Genomic DNA, 20929 nt, shown 5'->3' with positions numbered 1-20929 from the left:
ACTTACTGGGAAGTATTTGATGAAAATACTAAATGACACAAACGTGGCAGCTTTGCGGTACATTTCAGGCATATTTGCATGCAGTCCATAGAAAATGGAGAAACTTCCAAATTATCCAGTGAAGTAAAATATGACTAAATGTCTAAAATGCGCACTTTGTTTTGATGTCACAAATTATTCTAATTATTTATAACTTTTGCCTCTTTAACATGAGATGGAAATTAGCCCATAAAGGCTGATGATCATGATGACCTAACGAGTCACCTGATGAAGTCAGCGGCAGCTCAGCGATGACGGTCTTCAGTCCCATGCTGGAAATGTCTCTCAGCTGCTCTTTGTCTGACGTCATGTTCAAACACAGCACGTCCACGATCGTCTCCACCTGCGGCTCCTTCACCTTACTCACCAGAGGCGCCAGGCTGAAAAACAAGCACGCATAGTTCAAAACTTTTATAACTACATTTGATTATGCCAAAGAAGTATGACCTGTAGCATCTAACAAACAGGTGGCAGTCTAATGCACACAGCCTGCACAGAGACACCATCAGCACTTCCAGTCCAGCATAACCGAAGCTCCCATTTCATTTTTGTGTATTCTCTAAGCTGCTGCAGGTGTTAGTCCTTGTTTATTAAAAGTACTTGTTACATTTTTGTGTTTAAAACCTTCCCAAAGTCACTAAAAAAAACCAACTGCTCTGGGTTCATATCCAAAACATTTAAGAGGAGCTGAGGCTGGACGGCTGAGCTCTCATAGAACTGCTCGGCTCTGCGAAGCCTCTAATCAGTCACCAGAAACAGGCGGAGCCTCTCAAGGAAGTGCAGGCAGAAAAAGATCTCTCAAAGCTTTAACACAAAACTGGACGTCAGCGGCCCCATGCCGCCCCCTGGTGGTGAAACTTATAGTTAATCCTTCTGCAGAGCACAGTTAGAAAAAGCACCTTTACAGGAATCCAGAGCTAAACCTGACAGGCTCACTGAGTCTGCAACACGAACTGAACTGTTCTGCCCTCGTTAAAGAGTCCCCTTTCTTCACTAGGCAGACAGACAACTCCTTCCACACACTGTAGTCTCTGTATGATGGATTTATTAAGCACCACCGTTTAGGTTAACAGCATGAGAATGGGGTAAAACTGAAATGAAAGAAGCAAATAATGACAATAATGAACACATTGAACCCCCTTTAACATACATGCTCCATATGTATTACCAGTTTCTTAAAGCCTATTTCACATACATGGCTACTAGCTTGGCTAGCTGAAAGCTATCAACATAACACATTACATACAAAACACCAGATGAAACAAAAACACAACTTAACCTGATTAACTGTACAAAATATCCATGTCAAACAAACATAGGCATCTTATTACAACCATACTCACAGACTATGCTCCCTATAGTGATTCCCAGATGAGGATGATAGCAGATACTTTGGCTACCTGAATCCACAATGTGCTCTCTATCAAAGTGCAAGGGAAAAACAAATATGGCTGCCAACGGGTTACAGAGGATAAGCAGAAATGGCGATAATCCCCAAACAGAAAAAGCACCACCTAGTGGCCACAGAAAAAAAAACATCCCTCCAATCCCTCAGGACAGCACACTCCCCGCCTGGTATCTGAAAGGATGCCACCACTAATGATACACAGCGTGAAGAAAGTAAACTTTAATCGGTCTCTGGGGAGAAGAGTAGGACAGTCTCTGAGACAGGCCGTAGGAAGGTCTTGCATGAACCCTCTCTCATTGTCTTAACCTCAACCTTCCTAACTCTCCCATCTGGATTCAGGAACCAACGGGCGAGCATTCAATATTGCCGAAACTTCTGCCATGAATGTGGTCAAAACTTCATGGGTAAGCTTTGATGGACCGATCTTCATCAGCATGGAATCAAGGATGTGCCTTGTCAGACCTATCAGACGCTCCCAGCTGCCTCCCATATGGGATGAATGCGGGGGATTGAAGACCCATTTGCAACCACTGCTGCTCAGATATCCCTGCACTTCCTTATCGCTTGTCAGAGACTCTAGCCGCAACTCTCTACAGGCTCCCACAAAATTTGTGCCACAGTCAGACCTTATTTGTTTGGCTGGTCCTCGGATAGAGAAGAATCGCCGCAGAGCATTTATGAAGCTCGAAGAGTCCATTGATTCAATGATTTCAATATGAATGGCCCTGGTGCATGTAAAGAACACCGCCCACCGTTTGCTGTTTGCTACTGCTCCCCTAGTCCGACGAGTCATGACCATCCATGGTCCAAAGACGTCCAACCCTACAAAGGAGAAAGGTGGGTCTGTACTGAGGCGGTCAACAGGTAGGTCAGCCATCCTCTGAGTCTCCATTGTTCTGCGTAGTCTTCGGCATTTAACGCAGTGGTGGATGATGCTGCTAACTCGCCGTTTTCCACCAACAATCCACAGGCCAGCTGCTCTCAAAGCGCCCTCCGTGATATGGCGCCCCTGATGCTGTACCTGTTCGTGGTAATGGCAGATGAGTAGAGTTGTGATGTGGCTCCTCCCAGGGAGGATTAGGGGATTAATTTCGTCTCTGCCTAGGCTCGCTTGGAACAGGCGTCCTCCGATCCTTAGAAGACCAAGAGTGTCGATGTAAGGACATAATCTGTAGAGCTGGCTATGTTTCAGAATGTCCTTTCCCTTTCGAATACATTCCAATTCCTCAGCGAAGGCATCTTGTTGCAGACTACAGACCAAAATGTTCCTTGCTTGGTCCAAGTCCTCCTTAAGATTGTGGTTTTCATGGATATGCCAGCCCTTGCAGGCGCTGCCTTTCTTGAAGGTGCGGGCAACGTGTACAAGCCTTGCTACAGCACGGGTCAGTGATCGCCAGCTTGAGAACCTCTCAAACCGTTTAGGGTCTAATCTATCACTGCTGAAACCGGTGGCATGACAAGCAACCTGTGGACGGATGTCAACATCAGCCTCTGGGTCAACCAAGTCAAAGGCAGCAGAGGCTGTTGTATGCCCGGCTGACTTCAAGAGGAACGCTGGTCCTGACAACCATATTGAGCTTGTCAGGGTACCTGCTGGGACTGACCTTGAGCCCAGGTCAGCAGGGTTATCATTAGTAGAGACGTATTTCCACTGTTCTGGGCTGGTTGATCTCCTTATGCGTTGCACTCTGTTGTGTACATACACATAAAACCGTCTAGATTCATTGTGAATGTATCCTAAGACCACTCTGCTATCAGAATAGAATGTCACGGTGTCAAATCTGGTGTCCATCTCATCCTCAATCGCTTCTGCTATTTCCACAGCCAAAACAGCTGCACACAGTTCAAGCCGTGGAACCGTCGCCTCAGGGCGTGGAGCAAGCTTGGCCTTACCAAACACAAAGCCAACATCTGTGTTATTGCTCACGTCAGTTGTCCGCACATAGGCAACAGCGGCTATGGCAATCGTGGATGCGTCACAGAAAACACATAGCTCTTTATGTAGTGCCTGGCTGAATGAGATAGAGGTATACTGGCGTGGAATTTTGACTTGTTCCAGCTCTTTCAGAGCATCTCTCCACAGCTTCCATTCTTTATACTTCTCTTCTGGGAGAGGGGCATCCCAGTCACTAACCCCTGTGGAAAGCTCCCTGAGTAGACTTCTCCCCTGAATGCTTACAGGGGCCGCGAATCCTAGTGGGTCAAAAAGGCTGTTAATAGAAGACAAGACCCCACGCCTCGTATAGGGCTTCTCTGCGACCGACACTTGGAAGGTGAACAAGTCTTCAGAGACATCCCAACTGACTCCTAGAGATCTCTGCACGGGTGGAAAGTCCACGTTGAGATCCAGGTCTTTCAGCCCTTTAGCCAGGTCTTCTGCGGGGAAGGCTCTCATAACAGCAACTCTGTTGGATGATATTTTATGCAGCCGCAAGTTGGAGAGAGCTAACATGTCTTGCGTGTTCTGAAGAAGAGTGATGGCTTCCTCTTCTGTTGGGAGCGAGATCAGACCATCATCAACATAAAAGTTCCTCTCAACGAACTGCCTTGCTTCCATTCCATACTCTCCCTCTCCCTCTTTAGCCGCTCTCCTGAGCCCAAATGTGGCCACAGATGGCGATGGGCTATTTCCAAAGATGTGGACCCGCATCCGGTACTCCACAACATCATCGTCAAGGTCGCTGTTGCGGTACCAGAGGAAGCGCAGAAAGTTCCGATGGTCCTCACGCACCACAAAGCAGTGGAACATCTGCTGTATGTCAGTCGTCACAGCCACTGGCTCTTTCCTAAACCGCAGCAATACCCCGAGCAGGCTGTTGTTCATGTTAGGGCCAGTGAGGAGGACGTCATTGAGGGACACCCCGTGGTGTTGGGCACTGGAGTCGAATACCACCCTTATTTGTCCCGGCTTCTGGGGATGATAAACTCCGAAGTGTGGTAAGTACCAGCACTCTTCATCTGGTTGTAGGGGTGGAGCTACTTCGGCATGCCCATTCTCAAGAAGTTTATTCATGTACTCGACAAAATGGTTCTTCCTCTCTGGGTGTTTCCTGAGCATACGGGTCAGTGCAGTGAGACGATTCTTTACTTGTTCACGGTTATTAGGGAGGCGTTGCCGTGGGCTACGAAAAGGGAGTGGAGCTACCCAGCTATTCGAGTCGTCCTGACAGAATTCCTTCTCCATGATCCTCAGGAAGGCAAGATCTTCCATAGAAGGAGCTGTTCTGTCATCGTCCTTCGTGTAGCAGAAAACCGACTCTCCCATGAGACCTGTTCTGTCAGTTGGCGCGGTTTGCCATAGATGGTCTAAAGTAGGAGAATTCTGTGACTGGTCACTGGAGCTGAAGCTCTCCTTGATATTGAATTTGTTGGGGCATGGACTAAGGAGGCTGGGTCGTCCATTCTCCAGAATGTTGGTTCGGAAGGTGTTCACATGGAAGGATTTGTGAGCACCATCAAGGCAGACTTCTCCAACTATTACCCAGCCAAGAGCCGTTCGTTGTGCAAAGGGAGCTTGTGGGGGTCCATTGCATTGCTCTAGGACTTTGTGTGCCTGGATGATGTCTCTTCCTAACAGGAGCAAAATCTCGGCCTTGGTGTCGAGTGGGGGTATCTTGGTAGCTAGAGACCTGAGGTGAGGATGGTGTCTTGCAGCTGCTGGCGTGGGGATCTCCGCCCTATTATCAGGTAGCTGGTCACACTCTATAAGTGTAGGTAGGGCCATACTGGTTTTCTCGTCGGCGGATTCCACAACAAACCCCCTTGCTCTTCGGCCAGCAGTCTCATGTACCCCTGCACATGTTTTCAGTGTATAAGGGGAGGTGCCGTTGGTGATGCCAAACATCTTGAAGAAGGCTGATCTGGCCAAAGACCTATTGCTTTGATCGTCCAAGATAACATATGTTCTCACCTTCCTCTCCGGCTGACCTTCAGGATACACATAAACAAGGCAGATTTTGGCACACGATTTCCCGGTAGTGCCATCCCCACAGACTTCTGTGCAAGTCGAGGTGGTGACTGAAGGAGAGGGAAACTCCTCTTCCTCCCCGCCATGCTCTTCAGAAGAGCTGATAGTTTGTTTTACTGACCAAGGTGCTGGACCAGCATGAAGGGCTGCGATGTGCCTATCGCTATTACATTCTGAGCACTGAATGATGGCCCTGCAGTCTTTTGCTTGGTGAGAGGTTGCAGAACAACAGCGAAAACATATGCCGTTTTCTCTAACGAAGGCCTTTCTACTCTCCAGGGGCTTCTCTCTGAAAGCTCTACATTTATGCAATGGGTGTGGCTTTTTATGAATAGGACACTGCTTTTTAGGGCTGTCCAACCCTTGAGCTTCATCCTTTAATTGAGTATTGTTCACCTCTGTTCTGTGTACCGTTATTGGAGTCCTTGACATCTTCACCGTGAATCTCTCTCCCTTAGGTGGCGCAATGCTGGAGGTTGTAGTAGTGAAGCTCGGGTCGTTCCTCATCCTTGCCTCCTCCCGAATGAAGCTGGAGAAAACAAAGAAGGGTGGGAAGCTGACATTGTGCTGTCGTTTGTATCTCGTTCCATGCACCATCCATTTCTCCTGAAGAGTAAAGGGCAATTTCTCCAAAATAGGACTAATGCCGCGTGCAGTGTCCAAGTAGGAGAGCCCGGGTAAGTAACCTTCCTCCTGGGCACACTGCAGCTCAAGGAGCAGGTCGCCTAGCTCCTGCAAACGCTGTGGGTCTCTATAAGGGACTTTGGGGAAACGTTCCAGCTTCTTAAAGAGCGCAGTCTCCATTGCCTCCACTGATCCGTAGCTCTCCTCTAGTCTTCCCCAGACCATACTAAGGGCTTCAGCGGGGTGTCTGATGTGAACTGACCTCACTCTTTTCACATACTCGGCAGACTCTGGCCCAAGCCATTTAATTAGCAGGTCAAGTTCCTCACTGGGTCTCAAATCTAGATCTTCAATGGCACTGGAGAAATTAGACTTCCAGGCCCAGTAACCTTCAGGTTTATCATTGAATTTTGTGAGTCCAGCTGTCAGTAGGTCACGGCGAGCTAAGAACTTTGTTAAATCTGAGACCTCGGAGCGGGATTCCTGGAATGCATTGTATGGTCCTCTAAGTGACTGGTTGTTATCCCTTGTATTATCCCTGGGTGACGATGAGTTCTTAGAATTAAACTGTGGGATGTTCTGCCCCATTCCCTTTTTAGGTGTGAAATGAACCACTGAGTGGCGCTGGCTTGAAGTAGCTTCAGTGTGAATAGGGACATGTGGAAATAACTGCTGCATCCCCTCTAGATGGACAGGTTTATGCGCTGGGGAAGAATCAGTCAGTGGCTTAGTGTTAGGGCCTGCTGGAGGAGTTTCTACCTCAGCTGGGGGAACCTTGACCTCAGTCTCAGGCTGTGAATTGTCAATGATGGCTCTTGTGTAGGTATACTGATCCTGAACATACTTCTCAGTTCTTTCTGCAGATGTGCGAGCTGAGTCTTGGTCAGTGTCGTGAGGTCTGGACGGCGTCTGGCTGTCTGCCACCTCCATGGCTGCTTCAAGGACAGTAGCTTCAGCTAAAGCTGCATCTGCCTCCTTCTCCTGCTGGATGGCCTCCAGCGTAGCTTCAAGGAATGTTTCTTCTACCTTTAGTTGAGCCTTCTTTACCTTAACATCAATTTCCTTTTGTGCATAAGAAGCTCTGGCGCGTGCTGCTTCAGCCTTGGCGCGTGCTTCTATTGCAGCCAAGCTAGTTGCTGATCTATTGGAGCGTGTCGACAACCTTGACGATTTTGATGCGCGTGAGCACACTGATCTAGTGTCATGAGTTTTCCCTTCTGTGTCGGACATCGTGGTTGAAAGGTTGAGCTAGTCTGATAGCTATCCAACAAAGCTGAAATCACCGTCGAGTCAGTCTTTTTACTGTTCTGCCCTCGTTAAAGAGTCCCCTTTCTTCACTAGGCAGACAGACAACTCCTTCCACACACTGTAGTCTCTGTATGATGGATTTATTAAGCACCACCGTTTAGGTTAACAGCATGAGAATGGGGTAAAACTGAAATGAAAGAAGCAAATAATGACAATAATGAACACATTGAACCCCCTTTAACATACATGCTCCATATGTATTACCAGTTTCTTAAAGCCTATTTCACATACATGGCTACTAGCTTGGCTAGCTGAAAGCTATCAACATAACACATTACATACGAAACACCAGATGAAACAAAAACACAACTTAACCTGATTAACTGTACAAAATATCCATGTCAAACAAACATAGGCATCTTATTACAACCATACTCACAGACTATGCTCCCTATAGTGATTCCCAGATGAGGATGATAGCAGATACTTTGGCTACCTGAATCCACAATGTGCTCTCTATCAAAGTGCAAGGGAAAAACAAATATGGCTGCCAACGGGTTACAGAGGATAAGCAGAAATGGCGATAATCCCCAAACAGAAAAAGCACCACCTAGTGGCCACAGAAAAAAAAACATCCCTCCAATCCCTCAGGACAGCACATGAACAGTGCTGTAAAGCTGCATGGATGGACCTAACCCCTGCAGCCTCACAGGACTGTGCAGTCTGCAAATGAAGCACAGTAGAACCCACACCCCCAGCAGGAGCATCTTTACCATTTCACAGCCAGGTTCTGCACCTCCCCGTTCTTGTCCTCCAGCAGTTTGAGCAGCATGCTCACCACTCGTCTCTCGCTGTCCTCATCCAGCTTAATGCTGTCCTTCTGCAGCTCCAGCATCAGGTCATTGGTGGCCATGAACCTGAACACACACACACACACACACACACACACACACACACACACACACACACACACACACACACACACACACACAGAGGAGAGAGAATAAACTGATTTGTAAATCCTTTTAATGAGTCCTCCTTTTATTATGGCCCAAAAAGAGTCAAATAATTTCTTTCTAATTTTGTGAGGTCAGGGGTTAGGGTTAGGGTTAGGGTCAGGGGTTAACAGTCCATTCAAATTTGGTTTCCAACCATGAAGTCTTTTTATTGGTCTGAAACAGAGAAAAAGCCTTAAAACTTAGAAATTATGATTCTTCCAGGTGTGGTGTGTGTTGTCAAATACAGAAAGTACTGTATAAAGATTTAAAATATGCCATATTTGACCTCTGACCTGTTTATCACGGTCAAACTTTCATAAAATGTCATATTTAAAACTGCTTCAAACTCTGCTGCCTTTGTTTGTATTGGCAGCATTTAGGAAGTGAAGCTGTTTATGGGAACTCTAAATATCACATTTGAACTCTGACCTCACGTTTACAAATCTGTCATTTTCCCAAAATGTGTTCTATCGGTAAAGTGTCGTCAAGAGAAAGAGAATCAATCCACATAAATAAAAAATAATACAATATAATTCCACTGAAAATTATATTGACTATATTAATATGGGTTTCAGCACTTTTTTTTACTGAACTAAAAATGTGTTAAAGTACATTAAAAAGAACCGAGAACAGTAAATGAATACATGTAACCATGGTTAGGGTCACCCTGCAACACTGAGCCCTCAGAATAAACCTCCTGATGGCTTTGACAGGAAAAAATAAACCTTACAAACTTTTAATGAATAAACTGAAAACACACCTGCTGTTACCTGCGTGCGCACACACACACACACACACACACACACACACACACAGGCGGCCTGATGCATCTTTATGCGACAGTAAATCAGGCCATGGAGGAGGAAAGTTACACACATTTGTTGACATTTGTGTGTGTGTACTTTGATGAAAGCACCACCTTGAACAGGTGAAATTATGACAGGTGTTTTTCAGGTAGGAGGAGTCTAACAGATCAAATGCAGCTCCAGCTGACAGTGAGCTCCAGCTGACAGCTGACAGTGCGTGCAGAGGCACCGCTGTGGGATAAAATGGCACACATGACAGGAGCCTTTAAAAGTGTGACTCAGCGTTTCTTACCTGAAGTCTTTGTCGGTGGAGGTCATCTTCTCCAGCAGGTTGGAGATGTGGTAGGACACGCTCGACATCTTCGTACGGTTGAAGCCGGCAGAGGAACTTTTTCTGCGGTGAAGTCTGAAAACTGGCCCACAGATTTAAGCCGACAACATGGCGAAGCAGGCGGGGGCAGAGAGGGGAGCTGGCGGCCCGCTGGAACCCGACACTCGGCGTGCCCGGACAAAAATAGCCGGCGGGGGAAGCGGCTCGGCTCTGTGACGCCGCCGTGTGGACACACGGGGTCTGAGCGGCGACTTGCCGTTAAACCGAGTTCCGTTAATTAATCGGTAAAAGCCGCGACGGTTCGAGAGTTATCGGTGAGCACTTAACCGTTCGGAAACTTTATTTACAAACTTCTTTAGTGACAGAATAAATACATTCAAAATATCTTTTTCATTATTAAAGTTTAGATAAAATTAAATTTGATAAAAATGAAAAATGAAATATAAGAGCAGATGATGCAGAAAAAAATCATAACAGAAAGTAGATGATATTTAAAACGACACGTGTGTGTGTGTGTGTGTGTATATATATAAAATATCTGTTATAATCGTTGTGGCTTGTTTAAATGTATCCAGGCTTGTTTGTTTAATGTTCATCGTGCACGATTTGTTTCAGCTTCTGAACTTTTTTTCATGAAATCTTGTTTTTGAAGAATATTAAATTATGCTGTTGTTTGTGTTTAAATTTTAGCGAATCTTTTACATTCATAAAAACTGAAAATTAAATCTATTTTTAAAAAATGACTTTAGCATCGAAAAACCGTGGAAACATGTGGTAGCTTATGTAGGACTTTAATGATATGGATGGGTGTAATTTATATAGGGCAAATAATTCTGATCTGATTAATATATTCCGTTAACTATAACCTGGGAGAGATCGTCTTAATTTATGTAATGAATTTATTGCTGACTGGCTGCTTCTGGTTTGCAGCTCATCTTGTGTGTGCGGAACCTTTGTCGGGCGTTTGTCGTTTCCGCCAGTGTGAAGCGCGGTGGGACTCTGTGGGAAGCAGTTTGTTGCCACGTCGGAGTGGTCGGAGGCGCCGGTTTTCTGTTAATTTGGAGGATTAATCGTTGTGTTTGGGGTTCTTGTGTTGGCCACAGCCATGGTGAGTTTGGTCGCTCTGAATTCCGGCCGCGGGCGGAGCCGCTCGCGGACGTTTGTGACATTTTGCCCGTTTCCGTGAGCTGCTGACGTGCCCGCGTCCCAGGAGCTCCGGGGCTAAGTGGCTAACAGCAGGAGGCTAATCACTGAATGAATATCTTTATTTTTGGGACATTTTTGTGACTCTTTTATGATTTCAGGTTTCCGTTATCAACACCGTGGACACCTCCCACGAGGACATGATTGTAAGTTTCCCACTTTTTTTCCCCATTTGACTGAAACTAGCTGCTAATCACAGCTAACGTTAGCCTTCTCGGGTCGGTTTAACTATCTGTAAGCGAGCTGCTACACCCGATAACTACAGACACACCTGTACACTAAAACCTTATTCAAGGGGCTGCTCGGACGTTTGACTCCGGCGTATGACGTGTTTAAATGTTACCGCTGTGACACGTCGCTGACCATCCTTAAAGCCTCGGTCAGGTTTGGCAGCGGTGCTTCAGGTCACTGCGGTTTGTGGCAGTGACCTGAAGCCCTTCTGACGCTTGGTCCTGGGAAGATTGTGGTGAATGCTCCAAACTGCCAAAACTTGTGTTTTTCATAGGTGCTCATGCCTGCTGATGATCCTTTAATCAAGTCCATTTGAATAGCAACAGCTGGCTGATAGTTAGCTTCTTAAAGCCTATGGAGCAGTAAGGGTGTACTCACTTTTTCTTTTTCACGTGACTGTATGTACTCACTGTGTCCCCTTCATAGACTGCTGAACCAAGTTCAAGTTTTAGTTCATTAAAATAATAATAAATCTGTTTCCTGCCTCTGACTGGACCTTTGGTGGTGACAACACAGCAGAACATGATCAGCCTGCTTTGGACCTGTTTTGTGTTAATTCACAGAAATTTTTTCCTGCTCTTTGTGATCGTTACTAAAGAGATGACATGAGAAAACCCAGTGAGATCCGCTCCATCTTTGGCAAAGACTATTAAAAATCATTTTTTCACAAACACAAATCATTAACGTCCCACTGAGACCCTGAGACTGTCGGCCTTCACTTTGGTGCACTTTGAACTGATACTTCAAAACATGAAGGGGAGCCAATAAAGCTGACGGAGGCGTTATTGAGTATGCTAATGAGTAAGAAAGCAACAAACGCCTCGGCTCCACGCGTTCACTACTTTATGCTTTAGTATAGGCTACTGCACGTGTGCGTTGAGAGTGCCCATACTGTGCACTAGCATAGCTGCCTAAACAACACACCTGAAGCTGGAAACGAGTGAACACACTGCGCCAGGGGAAGAAATTCAGACATCGCAGCCTCGCAGTCTGCCGCCTTAGTCTTAGGAGGTGGTTTGCAGTCTGGGGCACACTTTATCTGGGCCAGCACTGTCCTAATCTGGGGTCTTCTGACCTCACCTCTGACCTGGTCTGCAGTGAAGTGAGGAGGGGGTGTTGAGGTGTGGTAATGATGGGTGTTGCAGGGAGGTGTCCCAGACCTCCCTCACATTATTGTCCTGCAGCTTCTGCTCAGCCTTCCTCCTGTAGGACTCTTTGGCCTTCTTTAAGCAGGACTTGAGTTCCCTTTGTACGCTGCTGACCTCCTCCTGGTTCTTTCCTTTAAAGGCCTTATTATTATTATTATTATTATTATTATTATTATTATTATTATTATTATTATTATTATTATTATTATTATTGGAGAGGACCTTGATGTCACTGGGTATCGGGGCTTGTTGTTAGCGGAGCAGCGTACAGGTCTCACGGGAACAGCAGTGTCCATACAGAAGTTTATGTAGTCCGTTGTGCAGTGTGTGAGCCCCTCAGTATCCTCTCCATGTGAATCTGGCATCACACTCCAGTCAGTGGACTCAAAGCAGGCCCTGAGTCTCCTCTGCTTCATGAGACCGTTTCCTGAAGGTCAAAGGTTGTCTTTGGACACAAGGTTTATTCTGAGGCTGCAGGTAGTTGAGATTGTGGTCAGATTTTCCCAGCGGTGGCAGAGCGATGTTGAACAGTTGGAAGCTGCAGATTCATTTCTCACTCAGGTTTTGACATCTTTTCGTGTTTCAGCACGATGCCCAGATGGACTACTACGGGACTCGGCTCGCCACCTGCTCCTCCGACCGCACCGTCAAGATCTTTGACGTCAGGAACGGAGGGCAGATCCTCGTGGCGGATCTTAGAGGGTAAGAAATCTGTTTCATGACCGAAGCTAAAAAACGAACTTGCATCATTTGTGGTGATGAAATATAACTTGTCGTCTGCTGTGTTGACTTAATTTGTCAGGTTTCAAATGTCAGTAATCACTGAAAAGCAGGAAACTTTAAGTTGTTAAATGTGGACGTAACACATCCAAGTTCTCTTTGGCATATCTTCAGTTTCAGCACTAATGTGTGTTTCTGTGTTTTGCAGCCATGAGGGTCCCGTGTGGCAGGTAGCGTGGGCTCACCCCATGTTCGGCAACATCATGGCCTCCTGCTCCTACGACCGAAAAGTCATCATTTGGAAAGAGGAGAACGGAGCCTGGGACAAGATGTACGAGTACACCGGACACGAGTCGTCAGGTGGGAGCTGATCCTCACAGGGCTCACGCACACTTCACATGTGTGGTGTTCATAATTACCACAATATTCACTTAATGTCTTTCATTAAGGAGTCCATGTAGGACATTTGTTGGATTTCCACAGAAACAAGAAAAGATTTCAGGCGTTTTCCAGACCTAAAGGACTCGTGCGGGTTCCTCCGAGCCGCCTCGTTTCTCCGCCTCTGTAGAAAAGGAAGTTCTCCTGAGAACACCACTTTAGTTGTAAACACAAAATTGGGGTTGAACAATGTTACTTTTCTCCCATTAATCAGCGTCAGTGCAGCAGTTCGTGACGGCCAGTTTATTTATTCTGGTATATAAATGCTGTAGTTTAACTTCCTCCCAGCTGCAGCCTCACACATTCCCTTTGTTTTGAATTACTCACTGTTTCATTGGTGAGTGTTATGGTTGCTTCTGCTGATTCCTGCCTCAGGAGTTCAGTGTTGGAGACTGCATCCTCTGGATAATTAGAAATTTAAGACGGCTCATGAAATACTGAAATTAAAGGCATTAAGATCTGACTGCCTCCTGAGATTCAGGCTCATTTCTTTCTGTGTCTCCACAGTGAACTCAGTCTGCTGGGGTCCTTATGAATTCGGTCTCATCTTGGCCTGCGGCAGCTCAGATGGGGCAATTTCCCTTCTCACGTTTACCGGAGATCAGCAGTGGGACGTCAAGAAGATCAGCAACGCCCACACTGTGAGACTAACAAACTGCTTTGAATGATTGAAATGTCTGTTTTATCACGTTAGCAGCATCAACTCAGTTTTATTTACATAGCACCAAATCACAGCAGTATAAAGACGTCCTTCATTATTCTGGACGATGTGCTCGGTCAGGTTTAATCTAAAGGCTCGGTGTGTGTTAATCGGGCCGAGGGCTCGGTGTGCAGCAGCTCTGACGCTGTGCTGTCGTTCTGCTGCAGATCGGCTGTAACGCTGTGAGTTGGGCTCCTGCGGTCGTTCCGGGAAGTTTGATCGATCAGCCGTCGGGACAGAAGCCAAACTACGTCAAACGCTTCGTCTCTGGAGGCTGCGACAACCTGGTCAAACTCTGGAAGTAAGCTCTTGTTTGTGTGATATTTTGACTTCCTGCTGCTCAGTCAAAGCTTCAGGAGCTGATGGATCAAAAGAGTGAATCATTGTTGCTCCAGCCTGATCATCATCCAGGCTGTTCACAGCATTAAAACATTTTGTTTTAATGCTGTGAACAGCACTGAACTGAAACTGTTTTTTTTCACTTCCTGTTCCTGTTTCGGAGCACAGTGTTTTGCTGTCTGTTAGCTGTTATATCTGTATAACTAGATTTATCTGGATAATAACATATTTTAGTGTAATCTTCACCTACTTTTAATAGCATACTCTTTGCTGAATCACCTGTATTCACATTACTCACTTTATTTGTTTTTAGAAATTCGCTAGCTTAGCTTAGCTAGTAGCTTAGCCCTTAGCCGACTCACTACCAGCATGGCTTCTTCTCCTGTCTCTCCTGCACTTTCCTGCTCTGGGTGTCACATGTTTAGTTACTCCTCGGCCTCCTTTAGCAGTAACGGTACTTGTAATAAATGTAGTCTGTTTGTAGCTCTGGAGGCCAGGCTTTCTGAACTGGAGACCCTGGAAAATCCTACATCTAGCCAGGCCCCTGTAGCGGGTGAGGACCATGGTAGCTTAGCCGCCGTTAGCTCCCCCCCAGCAGATCCCGAGCAGCAGGGAAAACAGGCCAGCTGGGTGACGGTGAGGAGGAAGCGTAGTCCTAAGCAGAAGCCCCGGGTACACCACCAACCTGTTCACGTCTCTAACCGTTTTTCTCCACTCGGCGACACACCCGCCGAGGAACAAACTCTGGTTATTGGTGACTCTCTTTTGAGAAACGTGAAGCTAGAGACACCGGCGACCATAGTCAAATGTCTTCCAGGGGCCAGAGCAGGCGACATTCATGGAAATTTGAAACTGCTGGCTAAGGCTAATCGTAGATTTGGTAAGATCGTTATTCACGTCGGCAGTAATGACACCCGGTTACGCCAATCGGAGGTCACTAAAATTAATATTGACTCGGTGTGTAACTTTGCAAAAACGATGTCGGACTCTGTAGTTTTCTCTGGGCCCCTCCCCAATCAGACCAGGAGCGACATGTTTAGCCGCATGTTCTCCTTGAATCGCTGGCTGTCTGAGTGGTGTCCAAAAAACGACGTGGGCTTCATAGATAACTGGCAAAATTTCTGGGGAAAACCTGGTCTTGTTAGGAGAGACGGCATCCATCCCACTTTGGATGGAGCAGCTCTCATTTCTAGAAATCTGGCCAAATTTATTAACCCTCCTAAAACCTGACTACCCAGGGTTGAGACCAGGAAGCAGAGTTGCAGTCTTACACGCCTCTCTGCAGCTTCTCTCCTCCTGCCATCCCCCCAAAACCCCATCCCCATAGAGTCGGTGCCTGCTCCCAGACCACCAAAAACCAAAGCTAAAATCAGCAAAAAGCTATTTAAGCATAAAAATTCAAAAACAATAAATAATACAGCTTCATCAACTGCACCAAAGAATAAAACAATTAAATGTGGATTGTTAAACATTAGGTCTCTCTCTTCCAAGTCCCTATTAGTAAATGATTTAATAATTGATCAACGTATTGATTTATTCTGCCTTACAGAAACCTGGTTACAGCAGGATGAATATGTTAGTTTAAATGAATCAACACCCCCGAGTCACAGTAACTGTCAGAATGCTCGAAGCGCAGGTCGAGGAGGAGGATTAGCTGCAATCTTCAATTCCAGCTTATTAATTAATCAGAGACCCAGACAAAGTTTTCATTCTTTTGAAAGCCTGACTCTTAGTCTTGTCCATCCTAATTGGGAAAATCAAAAACCTGTTTGATTTGTTATTATCTATCGTCCACCTGGTCCCTACTCAGAGTTTCTGTCTGATTTCTCAGACTTTTTATCTGATTTAGTGCTCAGTTCAGATAAAATCATTATAGTGGGTGATTTTAACATCCATGTAGATGCTGAGAATGACAGCCTCAACACTGCATTTAATCTATTGTTAGATTCAATTGGCTTCTCTCAAAATGTAAAGGAGCCCACCCACCACTTTAATCATACTCTGGATCTTGTCCTAACATATGGCATGGAAACTGAAGACTTAACAGTATTCCCTGAAAGCCCCCTCCTGTCTGATCATTTCTTAGTAACATTTACATTTACTTTAATGGATTACACAGCAGTGGGGAATAAGTTTTATTACAGTAGAAGTCTTTCTGAAAGTGCTGTAACTAAGTTTAAGGATCTAATTCCTTCATTGTTATGTTCTTCAGTGCCAACACAGTGCAGAGCAGCTACCTAAACTCTGCTCCCAGTGAGGTCGATTATCTCGTCAATAGTTTTACATCCTCACTGCGTATAACTTTGGATACTGTGGCTCCTCTGAAAAGGAAAGCTTCAAATCAGAAGTGCCTGACTCCGTGGTATAATTCACAAACGCACAGCTTAAAGCAGATAACCCGAAAGCTGGAGAGGGAATGGCGTCTCACTAAATTAGAAGATGCTCATTTAGCCTGGAAAAAGAGTTTGTTGCTCTATAAAAAAGCCCTCCGTAAAGCTAGGACATCTTACTATTCATCATTAATTGAAGAAAATAAGAACAACCCCAGGTTTGTTTTCAGCACTGTAGCCAGGCTGACAAAGAGTCAGAGCTCTGTAGAGCCGAGTATTCCTTTCACGTTAACTAGTAGTGACTTCATGGATTTCTTTACAAATAAAATTTTAGACATTCGAGAAAAAATTATTCATAACCATCTCAAAGATTATTCTTCATGTTCGGCTGCTTTCAGCACTGCTGGTATTTGTTTAGACTCTTTTGCTCCAGTTGATCTTTCAGAGTTAACTTCAATAGTTACTTCCTCCAAACCAGCAACATGTTTATTAGATCCCATTCCTACTAGACTGTTCAAAGAAGTCTTTCCAATTATTGATGCTTCAATCTTAAAAATGATCAATCAGTCTTTATTAGTTGGCTATGTACCACAGACCTTCAAGGTGGCTGTAATTAAACCTCTGCTTAAAAAGCCATCACTTGACCCAGCTGTCTTAGCTAATTATAGGCCAATCTCCAACCTTCCTTTTCTCTCAAAGATCCTTGAAAGAGTAGTTGTAAAACAGCTAACTGATCATCTGCAGAGGAACGGTTTATTTGAAGAGTTTCAGTCAGGTTTCAGAATTCATCACAGTACAGAAACAGCATTAGTGAAGGTTAGAAATGATCTTCTTAGAGCCTCTGACAGTGGACTCATCTCTGTTCTTGTCCTGTTGGACCTCAGTGCAGCTTTTGATACTGTTGACCATAACATTTTATTACAGAGATTAGAGCTTGCTATAGGTATTAAAGGTACTGCACTGCAGTGGTTTGAATCATATTTATCTCATAGACTCCAATTTGTTCATGTAAATGGGGAGTCTTCTTCACACACTAAGGTTAATTATGGAGTTCCACAGGGTTCTGTGCTAGGACCAATTTTATTTACATTATACATGCTTCCCTTAGGCAGTATTATTAGAAAGCACTGCATCAATTTTCATTGTTATGCAGATGATACTCAGCTTTACCTATCAATGAAGCCAGATGATGCACATCAATTAGTTAAACTGCAGGAATGTCTTAAAGACATTAAGGCCTGGATGACCTCTAATTTCCTGCTTCTAAATTCAGATAAAACTGAAGTTCTTGTTCTCGGCCCCACAAATCTTAGAAACATGGTGTCTAACCAGATACTTACTCTGGATGGCATTACTTTGGCCTCCAGTAACACTGTGAGAAATCTTGGAGTCATTTTTGACCAGGATATGTCCTTCAATGCACATATTAAACAAATATGTAGGACCGCTTTTTTGCATTTGCACAATATTTCTAAAATTAGAAACATCCTTTATCAGAGTGATGCTGAAAAGCTCATTCATGCATTTATTACTTCTAGGCTGGATTATTGTAATTCATTATTATCAGGCTGTCCTAAAAGCTCCCTGAAAAGCCTTCAGCTGATCCAAAATGCTGCAGCTAGAGTACTGACAGGGACTAGAAAGAGAGAGCATATTTCTCCCATATTGGCTTCTCTTCATTGGCTCCCTGTTAAATCTAGAATAGAATTTAAAATCCTTCTCCTCACATACAAGGTCTTGAATAATCAGGCCCCATCTTATCTCAAAGACCTCATAGTACCATATCACCCCAACAGAGCACTTCGCTCTCAGACTGCTGGCTTACTTGTGGTTCCTAGGATACTTAAGAGTAGAATGGGAGGCAGAGCCTTCAGCTTTCAGGCCCCTCTTCTGTGGAACCAGCTTCCAGCTTGGATTCAGGAGACAGACACCCTCTCTATTTTTAAGATTAGGCTTAAAACTTTCCTTTATGATAAAGCTTATAGTTAGGGCTGGATCAGGTGACCCTGAACCATCCCTTAGTTATGCTGCTATAGGCCTAGGCTGCTGGGGGGTTCACATAATGCACTGTTTCTCATTCACCTTATTTACTTTGTTTATACTCCACTCTGCATTTAATCATTAATTGATATTAATCTCTGGCTCTCTTCCACAGCATGTCTTTCTCTCCCCTCAGCCCAACCGGTCGCGGCAGATGACCCCCCCTCCCTGAGCCTGGTTCTGCTGGAGGTTTCTTCCTGTTAAAAGGAGTTTTTCCTTCCCACTGTCACCAAGTGCTTGCTCATAGGGGGTCGTTTTGACTGTTGGGTTTTCTCTGTATTATTGTAGGGTCTTTACCCACAATACAAAGCGCCTTGAGGCGACAGTTTGTTGTGATTTGGCGCTATATAAATAAAATTGAATTGAATTGAATAAACTGCACTTTTATTTGTTCTGCACAAAGTTTTTCATCCAATGGCCCAAAGTGATGAGAACGTGCAGATTTCTTCCTTTAACTGTGGATCAGTGCCGTGTGAGGCAGGAACGACTCAGCTGATGCTCTGAGACAATAATCGCTGTGCGGTTAAATGTGGTTTGTGGAGTAGAACGGCGTTTTGGGACGTTTGAGACTCAAGAAACTGTCGCTGATTGTCACTTCCTGCCTGCAGAGAGGAAGACGGTCAGTGGAAGGAGGATCAGAAGCTGGAGGCTCACAGCGATTGGGTGAGAGATGTCGGCTGGGCTCCTTCTATTGGTCTTCCCACCAGCACCATCGCCAGCTGCTCTCAGGTGAGATTTCATGTGATTACAGCAGAAAACCCTCAAACTGCCCATCATGTTCTGCTTTTCTCAAACAGAAACTGTTCGTTCATTCATTCTAAATAAAGTTTTGATAACTTGGGGAGGTAGCGCTTTTCACTTGGCGTAGAATAACGCACCTGTACCACTAGATGGAGCCAGAGTGTCCGGTTCAGCCAAGCCTGCGATTACAGCTTTACTGGTCTTTCTGGTTTTGTTCCATTAAAGTGGGAAATATTTTTTCCTTCTTCCAGGACGGACGCGTGTTCATCTGGACGTGTGACGACCCAGCGGGTAACACCTGGACGGCCAAACTGCTGCACAAGTTCAACGATGTGGTTTGGCACGTCAGCTGGTCCATCACTGGAAACATCCTGGCTGTTTCAGGAGGCGACAACAAGGTAGAAAATCCACGTTTATGGAGATGCTTCTCAGCACCAAGTTCATGCATGACTGTAGAGGTCACGCTCACTCTCAGCTTCAGGACATCATTAAGTGAGCTGGATTTGCTGTGACTGCTGATTTATTGATGAAACCTTTCAGGTGACGCTGTGGAAGGAGTCCATGGACGGGCAGTGGGCGTGTATCAGTGATGTCAGCAAAGGCCAGGGCGCCGTCTCCACCATCACAGACACGCAGCAGAATGAGCAGTGACACTCAGATTAACACACACACACACACACACTGTCGTTACCCCCGACCCTGCGAGGATGACCCCGGCCTTCGAAGACGAACGAATAAACATGATGGACATTTGGACTGGAAACCAGACGGGATGGATCCGGGGCGGCGATCCGATCTTTAGGCTTCAGCCCAAAACCAACCGAACTCTGCGGCTCTCAGATGCAGAATCTCTGCTGGTTTTACCTTTAAAGTTTAAAAATACAAACCTCATCTTTTAGATGCGCTCCACCGTTTGTTTGGTTTTCCTCCAGTTTTACAGTTCCACATGTCCACCATCCTTCCTCTCTTCCCATGATGCTCTGCTCCAGAAACATTCCACCTCCCCCTCCAGAGAACAAAACTAGCACACACACACACCCCCCCCCCCCCCCCCAGCATCTCCCAGCATCCTCAGAGGCCATCCTGACGCTTCACCCAAATCAGCTTCGACTTGAGCGGGTGAAGCTTCATGCCTCAGGCTGGAAACAAACCCTCAGTGACACCGAGCGTAACCGCCTGCTTTGGATAAATTCACGTATTTAATGATGCGTGAATGAATGTTTTATTTGGTAAAAGAGTTCCTGCCTTAACCGTGAATGCAGTGATTGTGTGCAGGTTTATTTCAGTCATATAATCAGAAACTGTAGATGCTTTTTTCCATATTTGATGTAATTAAATAACTGTTAATATTAAAACCATTTTCGTGTCGTGTTTTTCTATAACTGTCGGTAGGCTGGGGTACTCGAGGAACGGACCGTACTGTAGGCTCAGTGGAGCCGTGAGACTCGTTCATCCATTCACACGTTCATGCATCACTTTTTGTTCCCAACATTCACCCTAACACTCCAGGGGACACATCGGCCCCTTCCAAAGGGAAAGAGGAGATGAGGGACCCGGGGAAGCGGCCCGCTCACTCGCACGGCCCCAGGGACCCTCCCTGAAGAACGGCAAATATTTC

General features: G+C 45.5%; 2 protein-coding genes across 8 annotated transcripts in view; one reads left to right on the top strand and one right to left on the bottom strand.

Annotated features, from left to right (window-relative positions):
• The window catches only part of cand2 (cullin-associated and neddylation-dissociated 2 (putative)), a 28428-nt gene extending 18693 nt beyond the window's left edge, over positions 1-9735 (bottom strand). Inside the window, exons 1-3 of one of the 6 annotated variants that reach the window (XM_030730138.1) lie at positions 9383-9735; positions 8060-8203; positions 265-419 (exon numbers count right to left, since the gene is read on the bottom strand). In XM_030730138.1, the coding sequence (XP_030585998.1) occupies positions 265-419; positions 8060-8203; positions 9383-9450 (367 nt within the window). In that variant the 5' untranslated portion in view covers positions 9451-9735. Of the gene's footprint in view, positions 1-264; positions 420-1382; positions 1549-2199; positions 2630-8059; positions 8204-9382 lie in introns of those variants that run through there. The other 5 variants (XM_030730135.1, XM_030730132.1, XM_030730134.1 and 2 more) reach the window with 5 other exon arrangements.
• A 490-nt stretch (positions 9736-10225) lies between these two features.
• sec13 (SEC13 homolog, nuclear pore and COPII coat complex component) lies at positions 10226-20661 on the top strand. 2 transcript variants are annotated; one of them, XR_004019963.1, is made up of 10 exons: positions 10226-10529; positions 10726-10770; positions 12590-12705; positions 12932-13083; positions 13669-13802; positions 14029-14162; positions 19179-19299; positions 19563-19709; positions 19852-20061; positions 20228-20661. XR_004019963.1 is itself a non-coding variant. In XM_030729196.1 (9 exons), the coding sequence occupies exons 1-9, from the start codon at positions 10527-10529 to the stop codon at positions 19960-19962; spliced, it is 963 nt and encodes a 320-aa protein (XP_030585056.1). In that variant the 5' UTR covers positions 10226-10526; the 3' UTR covers positions 19963-20661. The 2 variants fall into 2 exon arrangements, 1 of the variants encoding a protein (XP_030585056.1); XM_030729196.1 differs by having other exon boundaries at positions 19852-20661.
• Positions 20662-20929: the final 268 nt, after the last annotated feature.

This window comes from Archocentrus centrarchus, chromosome 5, assembly GCF_007364275.1.
Source record: "Archocentrus centrarchus isolate MPI-CPG fArcCen1 chromosome 5, fArcCen1, whole genome shotgun sequence".
Lineage (NCBI taxonomy): Eukaryota > Metazoa > Chordata > Actinopteri > Cichliformes > Cichlidae > Archocentrus > Archocentrus centrarchus.
This window is presented reverse-complemented; position numbering and strand designations above follow the sequence as displayed.